The 15628-nt window shown below is 42.3% G+C and overlaps 1 protein-coding gene across 2 annotated transcripts in view; it reads right to left on the reverse strand.

Moving 5' to 3' along the window:
* The window catches only part of sh2d3cb (SH2 domain containing 3Cb), a 38872-nt gene extending 28514 nt beyond the window's left edge, over positions 1–10358 (reverse strand). The window contains exons 1-3 of one of the 2 annotated variants that reach the window (XM_020595299.1): positions 10211–10358; positions 6223–6940; positions 893–932 (exon numbers count right to left, since the gene is read on the reverse strand). In XM_020595299.1, the coding sequence (XP_020450955.1) occupies positions 893–932; positions 6223–6940; positions 10211–10229 (777 nt within the window). In that variant the 5' untranslated portion in view covers positions 10230–10358. Of the gene's footprint in view, positions 1–892; positions 933–5416; positions 5557–6222; positions 6941–10210 lie in introns of those variants that run through there. The other variant, XM_020595300.1, reaches the window with a different exon arrangement.
* Positions 10359–15628: the final 5270 nt, after the last annotated feature.

Genomic DNA, 15628 nt, shown 5'->3' on the forward strand with positions numbered 1-15628 from the left:
TCTTGTCGTTGTGTTAACGGAGGACAGAGGGGAACGAGGAGGGAGGGAGGGAGGGAGCGAGGGCGGCTAGCTCTGGCATTCCCACACTGGCATCCATACTGGCAGCACTAAGGGCCCGAGACCCAGACCCATGCTGAAGTCTTGGCCCCATCACCGCAGAAACATCATTGTGCAATGGGTGTCATCACTCAGCGGCGCATTGTCTGTCGTGTCTTCATACAGACAAAACAAGAGTTTACACGACGGACTGGGAATGCTTTCATTTTTACTGTGGGACACATACACACCCCTTAGTTACTGATTACTGTTCTGTAGGTGACATACTGCTTTTCTTCTCTCTGACAGCGCCCACCCCTCCTGCTTGGAATGGTTTGTCCCACTGGGCTGGGCTCCATGCCAGGACCACTCCAAAACAAAATAGGCTGGTGTGTGTGTGTGTGTGTGTGTGTGTGTGTGTGTTGTGGTTAAAGACCTGGAAGCCCCTCCAGATGAATAGGTTTAATTTCATTAGCATTATCATTCACTGCCAGCTTGTTTAATTCAGACAAGTGTGTTTGTCAAGTATCCAATTATAAGTCAATGAATTGGAAATTCTCTCGCTCTCTTGTCTCTTTTCACCTTTTCCAGGCAGAGCTGTCGCTCGAATCGAAACACCGTGGTTGCCAGAGGTAACTGAGGCAGCTTCAGAGTATTTCATCACATTCCCTTAGTCTTTTCTGTCGCCTGTCCTGACTGAATTACAGTAGAGCCAGAGCGCTGTGTGTCAAGGGGCCACTGCTGAGAACATGAAGCGTCTTCTTTGGTAAGAAGAAGTGAGAAAAGCAGCATCATGAACAAGAGATAGGAGTGTTGGATGAAAATAGATTTGAAGTCAGGTAAAGAGGAAGCTTGCCTTCACATATTCTCCACTGCTGTCAGTCACATCCTGCAGGCTGAAACACAAAAACACAAGTGACTGTTTGACCTTCGCTTCGCTGTGCATGCACAAAATTTCTCAGTGCTAATATGCTTTGTGTTCTGTATATCACAGAGCACGACAGAAAGTCTTTCAGTCATCAGTGTTCTGTGTGAACATGGGTCAGCTGGTCCCCCCCAACCTCCACTTACTGTGTCTGTGAGGCCTTATGTCTCCAGCCTCGTTAGTGGCTCTGGTCTCGGGTCTTAGTTATGCAGAGCAGTACTTTGAGCTAAATGCTAACATCGGTATGCTAACATGATACTGATTTTAGCATGTCTGCAATCCTAGTTTAGCATATTAGCATGCTAATTTTTGAGAGTAAGCAATGTAAGAGTCTATGCATGTTAAGATATGGCAGAGGGTAAGTCATTAGGACTCATTTTCTGGGTGCATGAACATCTGTACCAAAACATCAGAAATTTGTTGTGATATTTCAGTCTGGAGCAAAGTGGTGGACCATCTCTAGAGCTGTAGCACAGGACGTAGATGATTTACACGTTACTATTTTCAGTTTTAATTTAGATTTTACATACTGTCCCAACTTCCTCCGATTTGGGGTTGTAGTTAATTCTACATTAATTAAGACATTTTGTTCTGACTAAAAGACAATTAATTAGTATTAATTAACTGAGTACATCTATTTGCACAATAATTAGAAGTTACTGTTACAGTAACTTGGGAATTGTTAGGAAATGTTCAAGATGTTGTGGGCCTGTAAAAAGAAACTCAGAAAACATCAGCTTAAACATTTGGTTCATATTTGTGATGGAGTAGTCGCTTGGTCTGCTTCATCAGGACCGTGTGGGTGTGGTTTGATCCATTGTGATGGACAGCGGCGTCTCCATGGAAACAAGAAAACAACACCAACTGTGACCAGATTCGCGTGTGAATTTTTGTATTGATCACTTCTGGTTGTTGTCTGTCAATATCACCCACTTCTGACCGAAAACATAGCAGAGAAGTCAAAGATCTAATCATTAGATGCTGCTCAACACCCCCAGCCCGTTGTACTGGGGCTCCAGTACTAACGGTACATAGTAGTGTAGGCAGTAGTAGTAGTGCTGTCAGACCAGAACATGCTGTCCTCTGTCTCTGTGTCCTCTTGCACAACCCTCTGACAGCAGCGGTGTTCATTCGACACACCCAGCAACAGTTTGCAACACAACAAACATCTCCAGGCTGTTTGAGGAAAGCTTTACTGCTGTGTGAAACCTCATGTCTGCACATTGTCTTTTCCCTCCCAGTGCCTGTCCAGTGATCTCAGCTGCTGGCCTCTCACTGAGCCTGACGGCTCTGGGAGTCACAAATCTCAGCTCAGAGCAGGAGGACGACCAAGACGTTTCACGTGACATTAGAGAAAGGGAAGGAAACCCATACTGCAGCTGTGTTGTGTTTCTTCTGACAGCAGTGATGTGCTGTGTCACTCGGTTCCTCATCATGCTGCATATTTCCACAAGTCACGTTGGGGGATGTGACCTGCTGTTCGCAAACTCTGAGAACAGACAACAAACTTAGATGTGTGTCTGTGCTTCTATCTTTGTGAGGACTTTCTTTGACTTGCATTCCCCAGCCCCTAAAGGCTTGTTTGTGGTTTCCACTCGCCTTTGGACAAACACTGATGCGGAGCATGGCGCCACACTGTTCATACAACAGTCAGGGACACGAGTACGAGGACATGTAGGACAAGCAGCATCTCGAAATCGGGCTCGAAGTTCATAAGCACTTGTAGAGTTAAAAACAAAACCAACTTGACAACCAAGAGATCTTTTTGTAATAAGTTCAAACAGAGCCACACGGACGGGGACAGAGCACGTCTTTCTGAACGCCTGAATTTTTCATGTATTAAATTTATTATCTTTTGTATAAGATGAAAGTTTCTTACTACTTTTCCCTCTCCATAGAGACATGCTTCGTGGGGATTGGTCCAGACTGGTAGTAGACGGACTTTCGATCATGGCAATCACAACCATCTGAGTGATGAAGAGTTTGTCTTTATATTGCCTGGTTTGCTTGTCGCCAGAAGATTTCAGTGGAAAAACTCTGGAACATTTTAGTTGCATAGAGTAGGAAGAGAAAGAAGGCAGCCCTTCTCCTTTCAGAACTATGAGATATTTATCAAAACCTGAGTAGCCAGTCAGAAGAAGTGAGGACACCTGTGAGGAAGTGGCGCTTTAAAAGCAGAAGCCTGTGAGTGATCCAGGAAATGAGAAATGGCAACTCCATGTGGATTGTGTTCACATGACAAGAGGAAAAAGTCCCAAAAATCCTGCTGCTGTGTAGATAAAGTGAATAAATAGATGTAGATACCGCTGCGACCCTGATATCCTGACTAAATCACAGTTAAACTCACTGTTAGATAAGTGACAAACTGTCTCCACCTCAGGTCTTGTTCCCCAAATATATTTTCAGCACTTCCAACTTGCTTCCTTAGATTTTACAGCTCCTGTAATAACCCACGACAAATATTACACCAGCTACATTTGTCCACGTGGAGGAGGAGCTGATGAGGTTTACTATGGACAAACACAACCGCCAGTGAGTCTGAGTTCTTTTCATCGATGGTCAAGCTCAGTACACAGTTCTGCTCTGGCTGATTCTTTAAAAAACAGACCTGGCTCTCACTCACCTGCTGCTAACCAGCACCGGTGACCTCCAGCAACTGTAACCTAGTGACGGCTGCTCATCCACCTCTGTGCTGACAGGGTACTTATGTTAAGGCAACTAAAAGTACTTGGTTAAGGTGGGACAGATTATCATCATGGCTGACAAACCATCTTAAAAGTCACTTTACAGTGTTTTCTATATATGTAATTTATATTGTGCTCATTTTTTGTAGAGCTGTGTTTCATGAAATCACTTTTGTTTGTGTTGAATAATTACCTCACAGAAAACTTCAGCTAATACTCCATATGAGTACTGTAAGACTGCAACCAACAAATACCGTTGAATACTTAAGTGTATAAAGTGTCAGAAAACAGTAAAACATGCACATCATTCGTGCACGTTAACACATTCAAACTGCCTTTCCTTTCTGAGCAACACTCGAAAATCACAAAATGCTGTTTACTGTCATGGAAAACTGCACAATGAGTGTATTTTCACATTTGAGAAGTAGTACCGGTAAAGATTTTTGCATTTTTGACTATTAGTCACTTTTCACAGTTGTTACCAATTAACTTTCCATTTATTGATTAAGACAATCATGTCAGCTCTAGAGCACTAGCTGTTGCCTGAGTCGAGGCCAAGAGGGGTCTGCAAACCTTTTGGCCACTAGGAGGTTGGTCCAGCCTCCTCAGGAGGTTCTGACAAAACTACTTCTAAAAGAGGTCATATGTCAGAAACACTTCCTGATGCTCATAAATTAAAAATAGCTGACTGAAAAATCAGCACTTTCACTTCATATCTGAGGGTATATTTAACAGTGCAGAGGAGCGACTGACTGGAAACATGGGAGTTTATGACAGTTTATCTAAAAATAGATTTTTTTAAAAGTCACATATCAAATCATAAGCCCTGTATTGCCACAATCTGACCAATACACAGCCCTAATGTCTGCAGAGATCTCTGACCCAGATACAGGATGAGAAAATCCTAAATGTTGTTTGCCACACATATAAAACTGATCTGGCAGCACTGGGATGTGTGTGTGTCCTTTTGTTTGACAGTTATTCGTCCTATCTGAAGGTCACCGACACTGACAGAGCCATTTTCCTTAGGAAGAACATAAACATTCAGTGAGCCGACTGGCTGGTGTCTGAGCAGAGACATGAAGAAGATATGATGCCTGATTAGTTAAATTATGCCAGTGTTCCAGGGACCCCAGACTTATTTAACTAACGGGTTAGTCACCATGTCCAGACAAGTAGGAGACACTGCTCCTTTAGTTGGAAAACTATGAGGTTACTGTGGTACAGCCTGAAGAAGATCAGCTAAACTGTAAGATGAAGATATGTAGGGTCATGTAACAGCCTCCTCACACTGTCAGAGGTCAGAGGTCACAGCCAGGTGTGAGAAGGTCAGACTGAAGCAGGTAGGACAGACAGGGAGAGGAAAACAGGCTGCTGCTCTCTGTCAAGCTTTATCACTGTTCTGACCGAGGCCAGAGCAGGATCGGATTCCTCCCTTATGTAAGACACAGCCCGGTCCGGATTCAGCCTGCACACCTCCCTCTAACACGCACACGAACGACTACAAACCCCGCTGTCACCAAAGTCAACTAGTTGTAAATGTTTCACAAGTCCGGAGCTTTTCGTGCTTTACAGGCATCAAACTAACCCAAACATCTCTGCACCCAGCACAGACTGCGTGCACGCCTGAATGCACATATTCAAATCTGCTGCCAGTCGCTGGACATGTCGGACTCCTGGAGCAGATGACACTGACAGAACTCCAGTTTGCGCTGACAGAGACAGTCCCCAGTCAGAGTTAGTCACAGAAACACAGGAACCGTTCGCTCACCGTGTCTGTCCCGCTGCGCAGCGGACCGACCCGAGGTCCCAGTCCCCGACTTCGCTCATCTCGTCCCGCACAGTCCGACAAAAACTCCGCTGATTTCCAAACATCTGACTGGAGCAGGCGCAGCTGCTGCGCATGCCCGCTGCCGCAGACACTCTGCATTTTCATGCACCTATTTTAATCACGATCACTGTATAAGAGTTTATGACTTCTCTGTAAAATGATGACTTTGTTCTCAAAACATTACTATTTCCCATAATTATAAACAGTAACACGTCGTAGTACATTAATACTCTAACGACAAGTGTTACTGGGGTTTGGTGTTGTTTTATTGTATTCCTGTTGATTTTATTTTTGTGGCAGTAGCTTTTATTGGCTGTAAATTAATTGTAAAGATTATTTCTGGGTCATCTGTTACTATTGCTTGTCTTGTTTTCACCTTTTTTAAATGAATCTATTAGTGTGGTAAATTGTTACCAACACAAACCAACTTGTTTCATCAGTTACATGAAAATAAGATTTATTTTTTCCCTAAACTTTCTTATTTATTCAGGCCCGATGCAGCAGTCTGCCAGATTATGTCCTCATGATAGCCAGAAGTTTCAAATAAGTTGCTTTGCGAAGTAAACAAGATGAAATAATCCCTCTGATGTGGCAGGTTCTTAGGAAAGTAAGACTCAGTAATAGACAACGACTTGACAGGATGGAGGCTTTGTGCTGTGTGGCTCACAGACTATTTCAGGGGCCGTCGCTGTTTCTTCTGCAATAAATAAATGCAATAAATAAGTGCAATAAATAACCTGTCTCACCTGTCAGCACTTGCCGCTTCCTGTGAGCGGCTCTCAGTCCTGCTGTTTTCCTGTGTCTTTGTGACACCCTGCTGTCTCTGTGTTTGCTTGTCCGTGTGGCTGTGGGCTCCCTTAGCTATCGGGTCCATGGGCACATACACATCCTGCATGGGAACCACTTTGGGGCCATTAGTTGCCATGTTTGAAGGTTTTCCTACAGATCCACCAGTTTCTAAAACACCTTTGCTCCTTGGCACTCCCTCCTGTATCATAATGGGGTCTCCTGGAGGATCTGTGAAGCAGCATTCAGGTGCTGAGGTCAAAGGTGACGTCCGGCTGGGTGTCGGCATGGCAGGCAGTGTCCGATCCAGATGGTTCAGGCTGTGGCTGGACAGGGCACTGAGGAGGGGGGAGTCTCGGACATGTTCCGCCGCCCTCCACTGGCTCGGCCCTCCACTCATCCCCTCCTCCTTTATCTTCTTCTTCTCCTTCAACCACCTGCAGCTCTTCTTCTGCTTCTCGCTGCGGGGCACAGTGCCCACATGTGTATACATGTCAGTGGAGCAGACATAGCTGGGGCTGCGGAGGCAGGACTCCATGTCATCCACTGACTGGACCCCAGCCAATGCTGGTTTGGCCCCGCCGAGGCTCCCATCATGCTCTGGGGCAGCCTTACTGTTGCCCTTCTGTGACAGGCGGTGGGTGGAGAGGTTAGTGAAGCTCCCAAACCACTTGAAACCTGAAGAACAGGAGCTAGTCAGATACGGTGGCCAGAATCATTCCTTCAACACATTTAAAGGGGACTTTGTTATAATGAATTAGAGTCTGAGTGTGTAAATAAAGATATAATGAGTTTAAAAATAAGAATGGTGACCAGGCAGCTTGTCTGCTTTTACACACATGCCAAAAGTGATCAGACACATTCTGTTCCTTATTGGGACTAGATATAATTTCAACCAGCTCTTTAGCCTCATATTTCTTGATTGAAAGTCCATCAAATGAGCACAAAGTGATACAAAACAACCTAAAAGATGCAAAGTGGCCACAAAACTACACAAAGACAACCTGTTGTCTCATAATCCTTCAATGGCTGTACATTTGGAGTAAACCAGCAGCCTGTGAGGATCCTCAGATACTTTGCATAGGTAGAATTAGGAGACTTAGAGCTTTCAAGCAGCATATAATTTGTCAAGGTTGTGTGTAGACTGAGTCCAGTACAGACCAAAATACACCTGAAGCAGTGCTATGGGCCAAAGAGTCCCACAGGTGGGACAACGTACTGGGTTGTATCTGTCTTACAAATCTCCTCTGACATCTGGTCCTGACACTGATGTTGAGATACTGACTGATGAAATGCAGGAACTGACTTACAGCTCCTACAGAAGATGACGCTGTATTTAGTAACACAGGAAAACACAATGTTGACCTCGTTGTCAGGCTATTTATAAAGGGAAATGATGAAACATCTGAAATAATATTAATCAGAGCAGTGTTCATCCACCCACCTGTTTCTTAGGCAGGTAATAATTTCTTCCATCTATAACATGTACTCCTACATTTTTAAGACAATCGCAGCATAATGTGGGAGCCGCAGCTGAAAACATCCCGTTTTCACTGGGTCCTGAGAAAAACCAGAATGTTTTCTTTGACTCCAAGTCATTTGAGGAATGTTGTTGTACCCTCTCATCAGTTTCTGGTCTGGGCTACAGCCTCCCGGCTCTCAGCAGTGTTTGACTATGTTTCTGCCTCAGGGACCTATTAGAGCCTGAAAACACCGACTGATATTTATTTCCTCAGCTAAATATAGACCCATGATTTTGACAGAGAGGAGATGCTGGAGGCTCAGATGTAAAGAAGGGAGAGTATCTCTGCTGCTGCTGTTGAGATTCCCACTGAATGTTTCTCTTCATCTTTTCAGTGAGTGAGAAGAAACTTTTCAGGACCAGGAAAATATTATACAATATTATAGCAGTCTCTGCACTAAGCTAGGCTAAACACATCGTGGGTCTACAGTGCCACACAGTGCCAAGAGGAAGTGACCTTCACCCAGCAGTTATTGTTTCACTGAGACTGTGGAAGTGACTCTAAGATCCTAACTTTGCAGCGGGTTTTTGTTATACATCATACTTGAACTAACAGGTATGTGACATCCCAACAAAGCAGAGCAGCAGTGATTTGTTTACAGCTAACTCCTGTTTTCAGGCTGAATGAGTGGCCTTACGATGCGTCGGGGTGAAATTCAGCGTTAAACAGTGAACAGCTATGGAGCAGAAGGGAAGAAGCACACGGAGCTGTCGTCCTTTCAGCTGACAGTCGCTGCTCTTTCTCAGCTCAGCTCGGTGCTAAACTCTGTGCCCAATGTCCATTCAGACTGCACAAAGACATGACTATGCTTCATTTACAATGGACCATAAAAACTGTTTGTAAGTGGAACAGTGGACAAAGAGCCAACACAAATACACAGTGTCACACAGGGAAACAAGCCTCAATAGATCACAGTCGTTAATAGGATTACACACATACACTTGCATCATCCTCTTTTCTCTGACTCATCATATAACACTGTCCTGTCCCTGTTGTGCTTCGCTACAGGCTGCTTCTCTTTTCTGCTGCTTTATACTTCTTCTCTGCTACATTTCAGAGGCAGATGTCACTACGTGCCTCTGGCTGCTTCTTAGATTAAACCTGTACATTAAAGGTTAAATCACTGGTTTTCAGGCTGGAGTTTGGCTGGAGATTAAGAAGAGTGTAAAAATACTCCATTACTAGTGGAAGTCCTGCGTCCAAAATCCCTCCTAAGCAAAAAGTATAAGAGTATCATCAACAAAATGTATTTAAAGTAAATGTTTGCAGAAAATCACCCGTTGTGACTGATGTTGTAAATGACATTAGGCATCAATATGTACGCTGCATTCTAGTGTTGGAGCTGCTCAGCATGGAGCTGACTTTAACTATACCTTATACAGTTAACTAGTTTAAGCTAGTGGTTCCCAATCTGGGGGTCGGGCCCCTCCAAAGGGCCATCAGATAAATCTGAGGGGTTGTGAGTTGATTAATGGGAGGAAAGAAAAAGGCTCTAATAGTAAGTCCTGGTTCGTTTTTCAAACTAATTTTAGCTTTTTTCTAAAACACTCTTTAACCTCAAGCATGAAACCATATGAGAAGAGGGAATTCTGTTTCTGGTGGTGCTGTGAACAACTAATCTGAAATGTGACGAGGAGGCCAGAGCTGCTCGGGTCAGCGGTGTAACCCTAAACAATGCTTTGTGTTGTGACTACAGCTGTTAATTACATGCAAATGAACCTGAACGTGTTATATTAGAACCATAAATGTAGTGGAAAAGAAGTATAAAAACCATAAAATAGAAATTCCCAAGTAAAGTACCTCAAAACTGCACAGTCCTTGAGTAAATGTACTTAGTTACTTTCCACTACAGAGCAATTTTACTTCAAAATTTAAATACCACTTTGAGGTACAAAGAGATAAATCCCAGTCATTTATAGTGATTTAATACTAAAATACTGCATAAACATAGCTCAGTATTAACAACCTAATCATGTCACAGTTAATAATATATATAAATAACAGATAGTTGGTCACAGGAGCCATTTTACTGCATTATGTGTACTTTTATCTTTGATACTTTGAGTACATTTTGCTGCTAATATGTCTTTACTTTTACTGAAGTAGGATTTTGAATGAAGTATATTTGTACTTAAGTAAAGAATCAGAGCATCTAATGCCTCTGCTCCATCGTCTGTTGTGTTGTCATATAACAACTTCATATACCTGATATTATTTCTATTATGTTACAGGCCTGGAATGCAGTACTTACATCTGACCTTTTCCAAGGATGTCAGGTTTCTTGCCTGTGTAAAGCACTTGGAATTGTTGGAAATGTGCTGCTCTGAATAAATAAAGCCACCTTTCGTTTATGACAGTGGGGAAATAAACCCCCCAATGAGCCAAGATATTGCACAAGTGCATCAAAAAACAAACTGTAACTTACTCAGTTTCCGTTTGTTCATGGTTCCAATGGTGAAAGTGTTGGTTCCCTGATACGCTCACACACATACACCAGTCATAAAACAGCATCTTCCACTGGTTCCTGCAGCGACGAGCCTCATGCTCTTCAGCGTGAATCTGCTTCCTGTCTACTGAACACAGCGGAAGTGTTGGAGTGGGTTTTAGAACAGTGTCAAGTTACTGTATGTTGATGCAATCAGGTGCCAAGTCTCAGTCTGACTTCACACTGCAAATGTGGGTCAGTGTGGAGTCGCTGTGGCTGCTCATCTGACAGGACTCAGCCTTAGGTTTCCTCTGACAGGCCAGAGGCGGTTGAGAGTTCGATAAATTTACTTTATCCTTTACCTTAGAGAGAAAGAACTGGCCTGAGTTTAACACATGGATCACAGTGTTCTGATGTTACAGGGAACTACTGAGCTCGTAAACCCTGTTAGAGGATTTCAGATCAGACACCAAACACTGGAGCTTAAAGAGAAATAAACATATACATATATATTTTTGATATCTCATGTTTTATTTATTCTGTTACCTGATTTATTGACAGTATTGTCTCTAGTTTTTATATCTCAGCATAAAGGTAACACCTTTTTTCACCCTGTCTGGAACATAATCCTGTGAAAACCTTGAAATGGAAAGAAATTAATTTTAAAAAGTCACAAAGGAAATATTTTTAACACTGTATACAGTACACCACTACATCTACTACTGTGAAATATGTTCATATAGATGTATTATACTGGAAATCTAAAATTATCTTCAAAGTATTTTGCACTTTGTCTTGAAGACACAATAGTTTATAATCAATCCAACAAAACCTAAACTTTACCAAAAGTAAAACAGACAATGACACTAAAGCATATCATTAAAATATATCTAAATAAATTCAGGAAATTACTTTTAAAAGGACTACAAAATGGAAAAGAGATGATGACAAATAAAAGATATCAGATATAGTAGCATATGTTTTTGTGTCTCCACCAAAAGCTAAAATGATTTATTGGTCATTTATAAGAAGGATACTTGGAGACACGTCCCCAGCTCGTAATCACTGAACTGACCTGAGAGCAGGAAAAACCCCAGATTTAAAAGATCAGTGATGATCTTTTAGCTGAATTCGCTCCAGTGCAAGTCAAAGGATTTGTGTGAACGTCACCACTTCTCCAAATCACAGAGCAACAGGTACATATATTATTTTATAGACACAGTATGAACAATAACACATGTTTCCTCTGTTCTGTCCTTTTCCAAAACGTCTTCGCTCCTCCATATGTTCTCACCCTGAAAGGTTCCAGATAACAAGCTGTTCTCACCATTTATCTGGCTTCATCCACACAAATCAAACTCTGTTGTCCTGAAAGCTCAAACAAAAAGAAAAAGAAATAGGCGTGACAAGGAATCAAGGACAAAGGCGAGCAACTAAAAGTCACATTTCCTAAACAATACTACACAGAACAATTTCACTTCATGTTTCAGTTCTTAAACTCCCTGGGTGGAGCTCCAACTTCGGGTGACCTCGGCCTCCTCCGCATGTTAACACACATATAACTGGGACAACAGTGCCCAGCGCTGACTGAAAGCTGAGAAGAACAGACCTGAAGTTTGGTTCAGCGTTAATGACACGGTTCCAGCAGCTTTTCACTGCTTCTCTCTTGTTTCGTGAACAAAGATCTTGTAAAATATGGTGAAATTAAAGTTGTTTTTCTTGTGTTTTGTTTTGGAGAGAAATTGAAAATGATGCAGAGCCTACACAGATGTGTAAAGATCTCTCTAAATGAAAACTGATATGAAATTAAAAGCCCCACGGTTCCGTGCTGCTGTCTGTCTGCTCATACTGCTGTCAGACCTAAGATTAAATCATGTTAAATGAGAGCAGGCTCTTCTTTGCCAGGCAGAAACACAGAGACAGGAAAGGTAACCGCAGCAGGAGGAGCAGCATCTGTCACTTCCCAGGCTGTGTGGGTGGAGGCACGGGCCTGTCACCATCTTGCCACATTTCCTGCCAACATTTCCTGATGAACAAGGATCCCAAAACCATCTCAGCAGATTTGTACATCTAAACCCTGCACTCATGAAACCTTCATATGGCTGTAGCTTTAGGGAGCTTAGTCCTCGGAACCGCATCATGTTGGTCGTGGAAGATGCAGACAAAATGCATCCAGCAGTGAACACACACTTATTTCAAAGCTCCCAACAGCCAGACTCCAGCTCTGCTGCTATAATCAGCAGCCCGGGATGTGGAAGCGTTCTGTGTGCACCAGGCGTCGTGCTTAAATGACCATTACAGCAGCTGCTCTGTGTGCTGATCCTCTGTCTCACTCACAAACGAGTCTTACAAACCTTTACTTCTTTACTCCTAACTGTTTCACAACTTGAGCAGACTTCCCAGCATGCATTGTGTGAGAGTTAAAATTCTTCAGTTACTCATTTTTTCCCAGTTTGACAAACTCATTGATGGTGGAAGCTTACTGCATGTCTGTAATACACATTAAAGTAAGTGTAGGTTGATCATTCTCATCAGTGTCTGGCCCTGCTGCTGGCGCTGCTCTTCCTCTGTGGACTGAACAGCTGCAACTAAGTTTTTAATGTCAAATAAAGAAAAGAGTTTTGTGAATTTACATTGGATGCTTGCTAATATTACTTTATATATATTCTAAAATTGTTAGTATATAGTTGTCAATCTATTGCTAATGTTTTATATTATTTTAAAGGGAAAATCCCTGGGCTTTAAAGGTTAGCCGTGCTGCTGTCTGTCTGCTCATACTGCTGTCAGACCTAAGATTAAATCATGCTAAATGAGAGCAGGCTCTTCTTTGCCAGGCAGAAACACAGAGACAGGAAAGGTAACCGCAGCAGGAGGAGCAGCATCTGTCACTTCCCAGGCTGTGTGGGTGGAGGCACGGGCCTGTCACCATCTTGCCACATTTCCTGCCAACATTTCCTGATGAACAAGGATCCCAAAACCATCTCAGCAGATTTGTACATCTAAACCCTGCACTCATGAAACCTTCATATGGCTGTAGCTTTAGGGAGCTTAGTCCTCGGAACCGCATCATGTTGGTCGTGGAAGATGCAGACAAAATGCATCCAGCAGTGAACACACACTTATTTCAAAGCTCCCAACAGCCAGACTCCAGCTCTGCTGCTATAATCAGCAGCCCGGGATGTGGAAGCGTTCTGTGTGCACCAGGCGTCGTGCTTAAATGACCATTACAGCAGCTGCTCTGTGTGCTGATCCTCTGTCTCACTCACAAACGAGTCTTACAAACCTTTACTTCTTTACTCCTAACTGTTTCACAACTTGAGCAGACTTCCCAGCATGCATTGTGTGAGATTTAAAATTCTTCAGTTACTCATTTTTTCCCAGTTTGACAAACTCATTGATGGTGGAAGCTTACTGCATGTCTGTAATACACATTAAAGTAAGTGTAGGTTGATCATTCTCATCAGTGTCTGGCCCTGCTGCTGGCGCTGCTCTTCCTCTGTGGACTGAACAGCTGCAACTAAGTTTTTAATGTCAAATAAAGAAAAGAGTTTTGTGAATTTACATTGGATGCTTGCTAATATTACTTTATATATATTCTAAAATTGTTAGTATATAGTTGTCAATCTATTGCTAATGTTTTATATTATTTTAAAGGGAAAATTCCTGGGCTTTGAAGGTTAGTTTTTTTAACATGAAAAAAACTTTTCATTTAGAATTAAAAGAAAAAACTACTTAGAATTACAGGAAATTACTACATTTTTAGAAAAAGGTTTATTTTCTGTGTTTTTATGGTAATGTTATATTTATTTTACTTTATTTTCTATTTTATTGTTAATTTTACTGTACATTTTATTTATTTATTTATCTTCTGTTCTTAGGGTTTGAATGGAGCTTGGCTCTGTGACACGGAGCCTTCTGTAAAATGAGTTTCTGGGTTCTTTGGGCTCATTTAAAGCGATGTTACAGGAACTCGCTGCACAATCTTCATCGTCAGCCTGCAGACTAAAGGCTGTTCATATCACTGCTCCTTTCAGTTCATTTTTTCTTTTCTTTTATTGTAATTGTATTGATAGCGTGTGATAGAGCTCTTTGTTTTTAGACTGTGTTGCTGTGTTAGACTGACTTTCTATCAGAGACATACAACAGTTGTTATGTCGTCTGAACAAGGGCGGCTCAGAGTAAAGCCCGGTGAATGAAGACTGCAGCAGAGAAATCTGTATTAAAACAAAAAATGAACTTAGCTTCATAGTGCACAGGAAATATTTGCACCAAAATAAAGGTCATGCTTTTATCTGGTGTGTACAAACAGGTACAAACTCTGGGCGTGTCAGTGGAAAAAGGTCAAGCCAAAACGTACCAGACTTAACCTTTAACCATAGTGACTTCAGCATCAACCAAAGTAATCCAACATTTAGTGTAAACTGATAAAATTGCCACTTGGGGATGGACATTCACAGACACGTCCCATCCATTCTGTGGGATTTCACACCAAATCCAGGAGATGTGCAAAAGTCACCTGCTGATGGTAAGTGCATGAGGCCCAGCTGCTGCGCTGGTTTTAACCACTAGGTGGCAACAGAGCTCCTCCTACTCTAGAGTGAGGTGACTCAAATCCTTGTGTGGGGAAGTGGGAGCAGCAGATGAACCCTGAGAGTACTCTAAAACTTCTATTGAAAACCAGTTCACCTCAGAGAGACGTGTACATTAGGTGTCACTGCAGTTTCCAGGTGGAGCTGGACATTCATTATGGTCTGGAGCCTTTTCTAATGCTTTCCTTAAGTAGAAGAAGTACACCGGAGTGCAGTACTCCTTCTGCCAGTGGTGTATACAGAATCATGCACATTCAAGTAAAAGTACTGCAGTTTTTCTCAGTCACTTTGGTACATTTCTCAGATCAGAATTGAAATTCTCAAAACTACCTGTTCAATCTTCACATCATTGTGTCACTTGTGCACATCAAAAAAGCAGTTTCTCATTTGTCTGAAGAAGTTGCAAATGCTTTGGTACATCCATGCAAATGATTATGTACAATTCTCTGCTGTTTCCTACATTATCAGTTGTTTATGTCATGTTGATCAAAATGTATTATATAGTTCACTGTGCAATAGTCTTACCCCTCAAAACATCTAGTCATTAGTTCATCGTATAAGTCGTTAAATGCAAAATGGTTGAACAAGTTGTCATAATATGACAAGCGTATTTCTATACATTTCCATTAGACTTTTTTTCTAAATCTGTCCTGAACTGGTAAATTGCTCCCAGGTGAATCTTGACTTTCCCTAACGAAGGTGCATCTCATGAACCATCAACTGGCAAGTATACATATAGCTGGAGCACAACACAATGGAAGGACAAGGAATTGGACGGGGTCAACAGCCAGAGAGAAGAAGAAGAGGAAGAGGAGTGAGGCTGCATGGC

Source organism: Monopterus albus, unplaced genomic scaffold, assembly GCF_001952655.1.
Source record: "Monopterus albus unplaced genomic scaffold, M_albus_1.0 scaffold26.1, whole genome shotgun sequence".
NCBI lineage: Eukaryota > Metazoa > Chordata > Actinopteri > Synbranchiformes > Synbranchidae > Monopterus > Monopterus albus.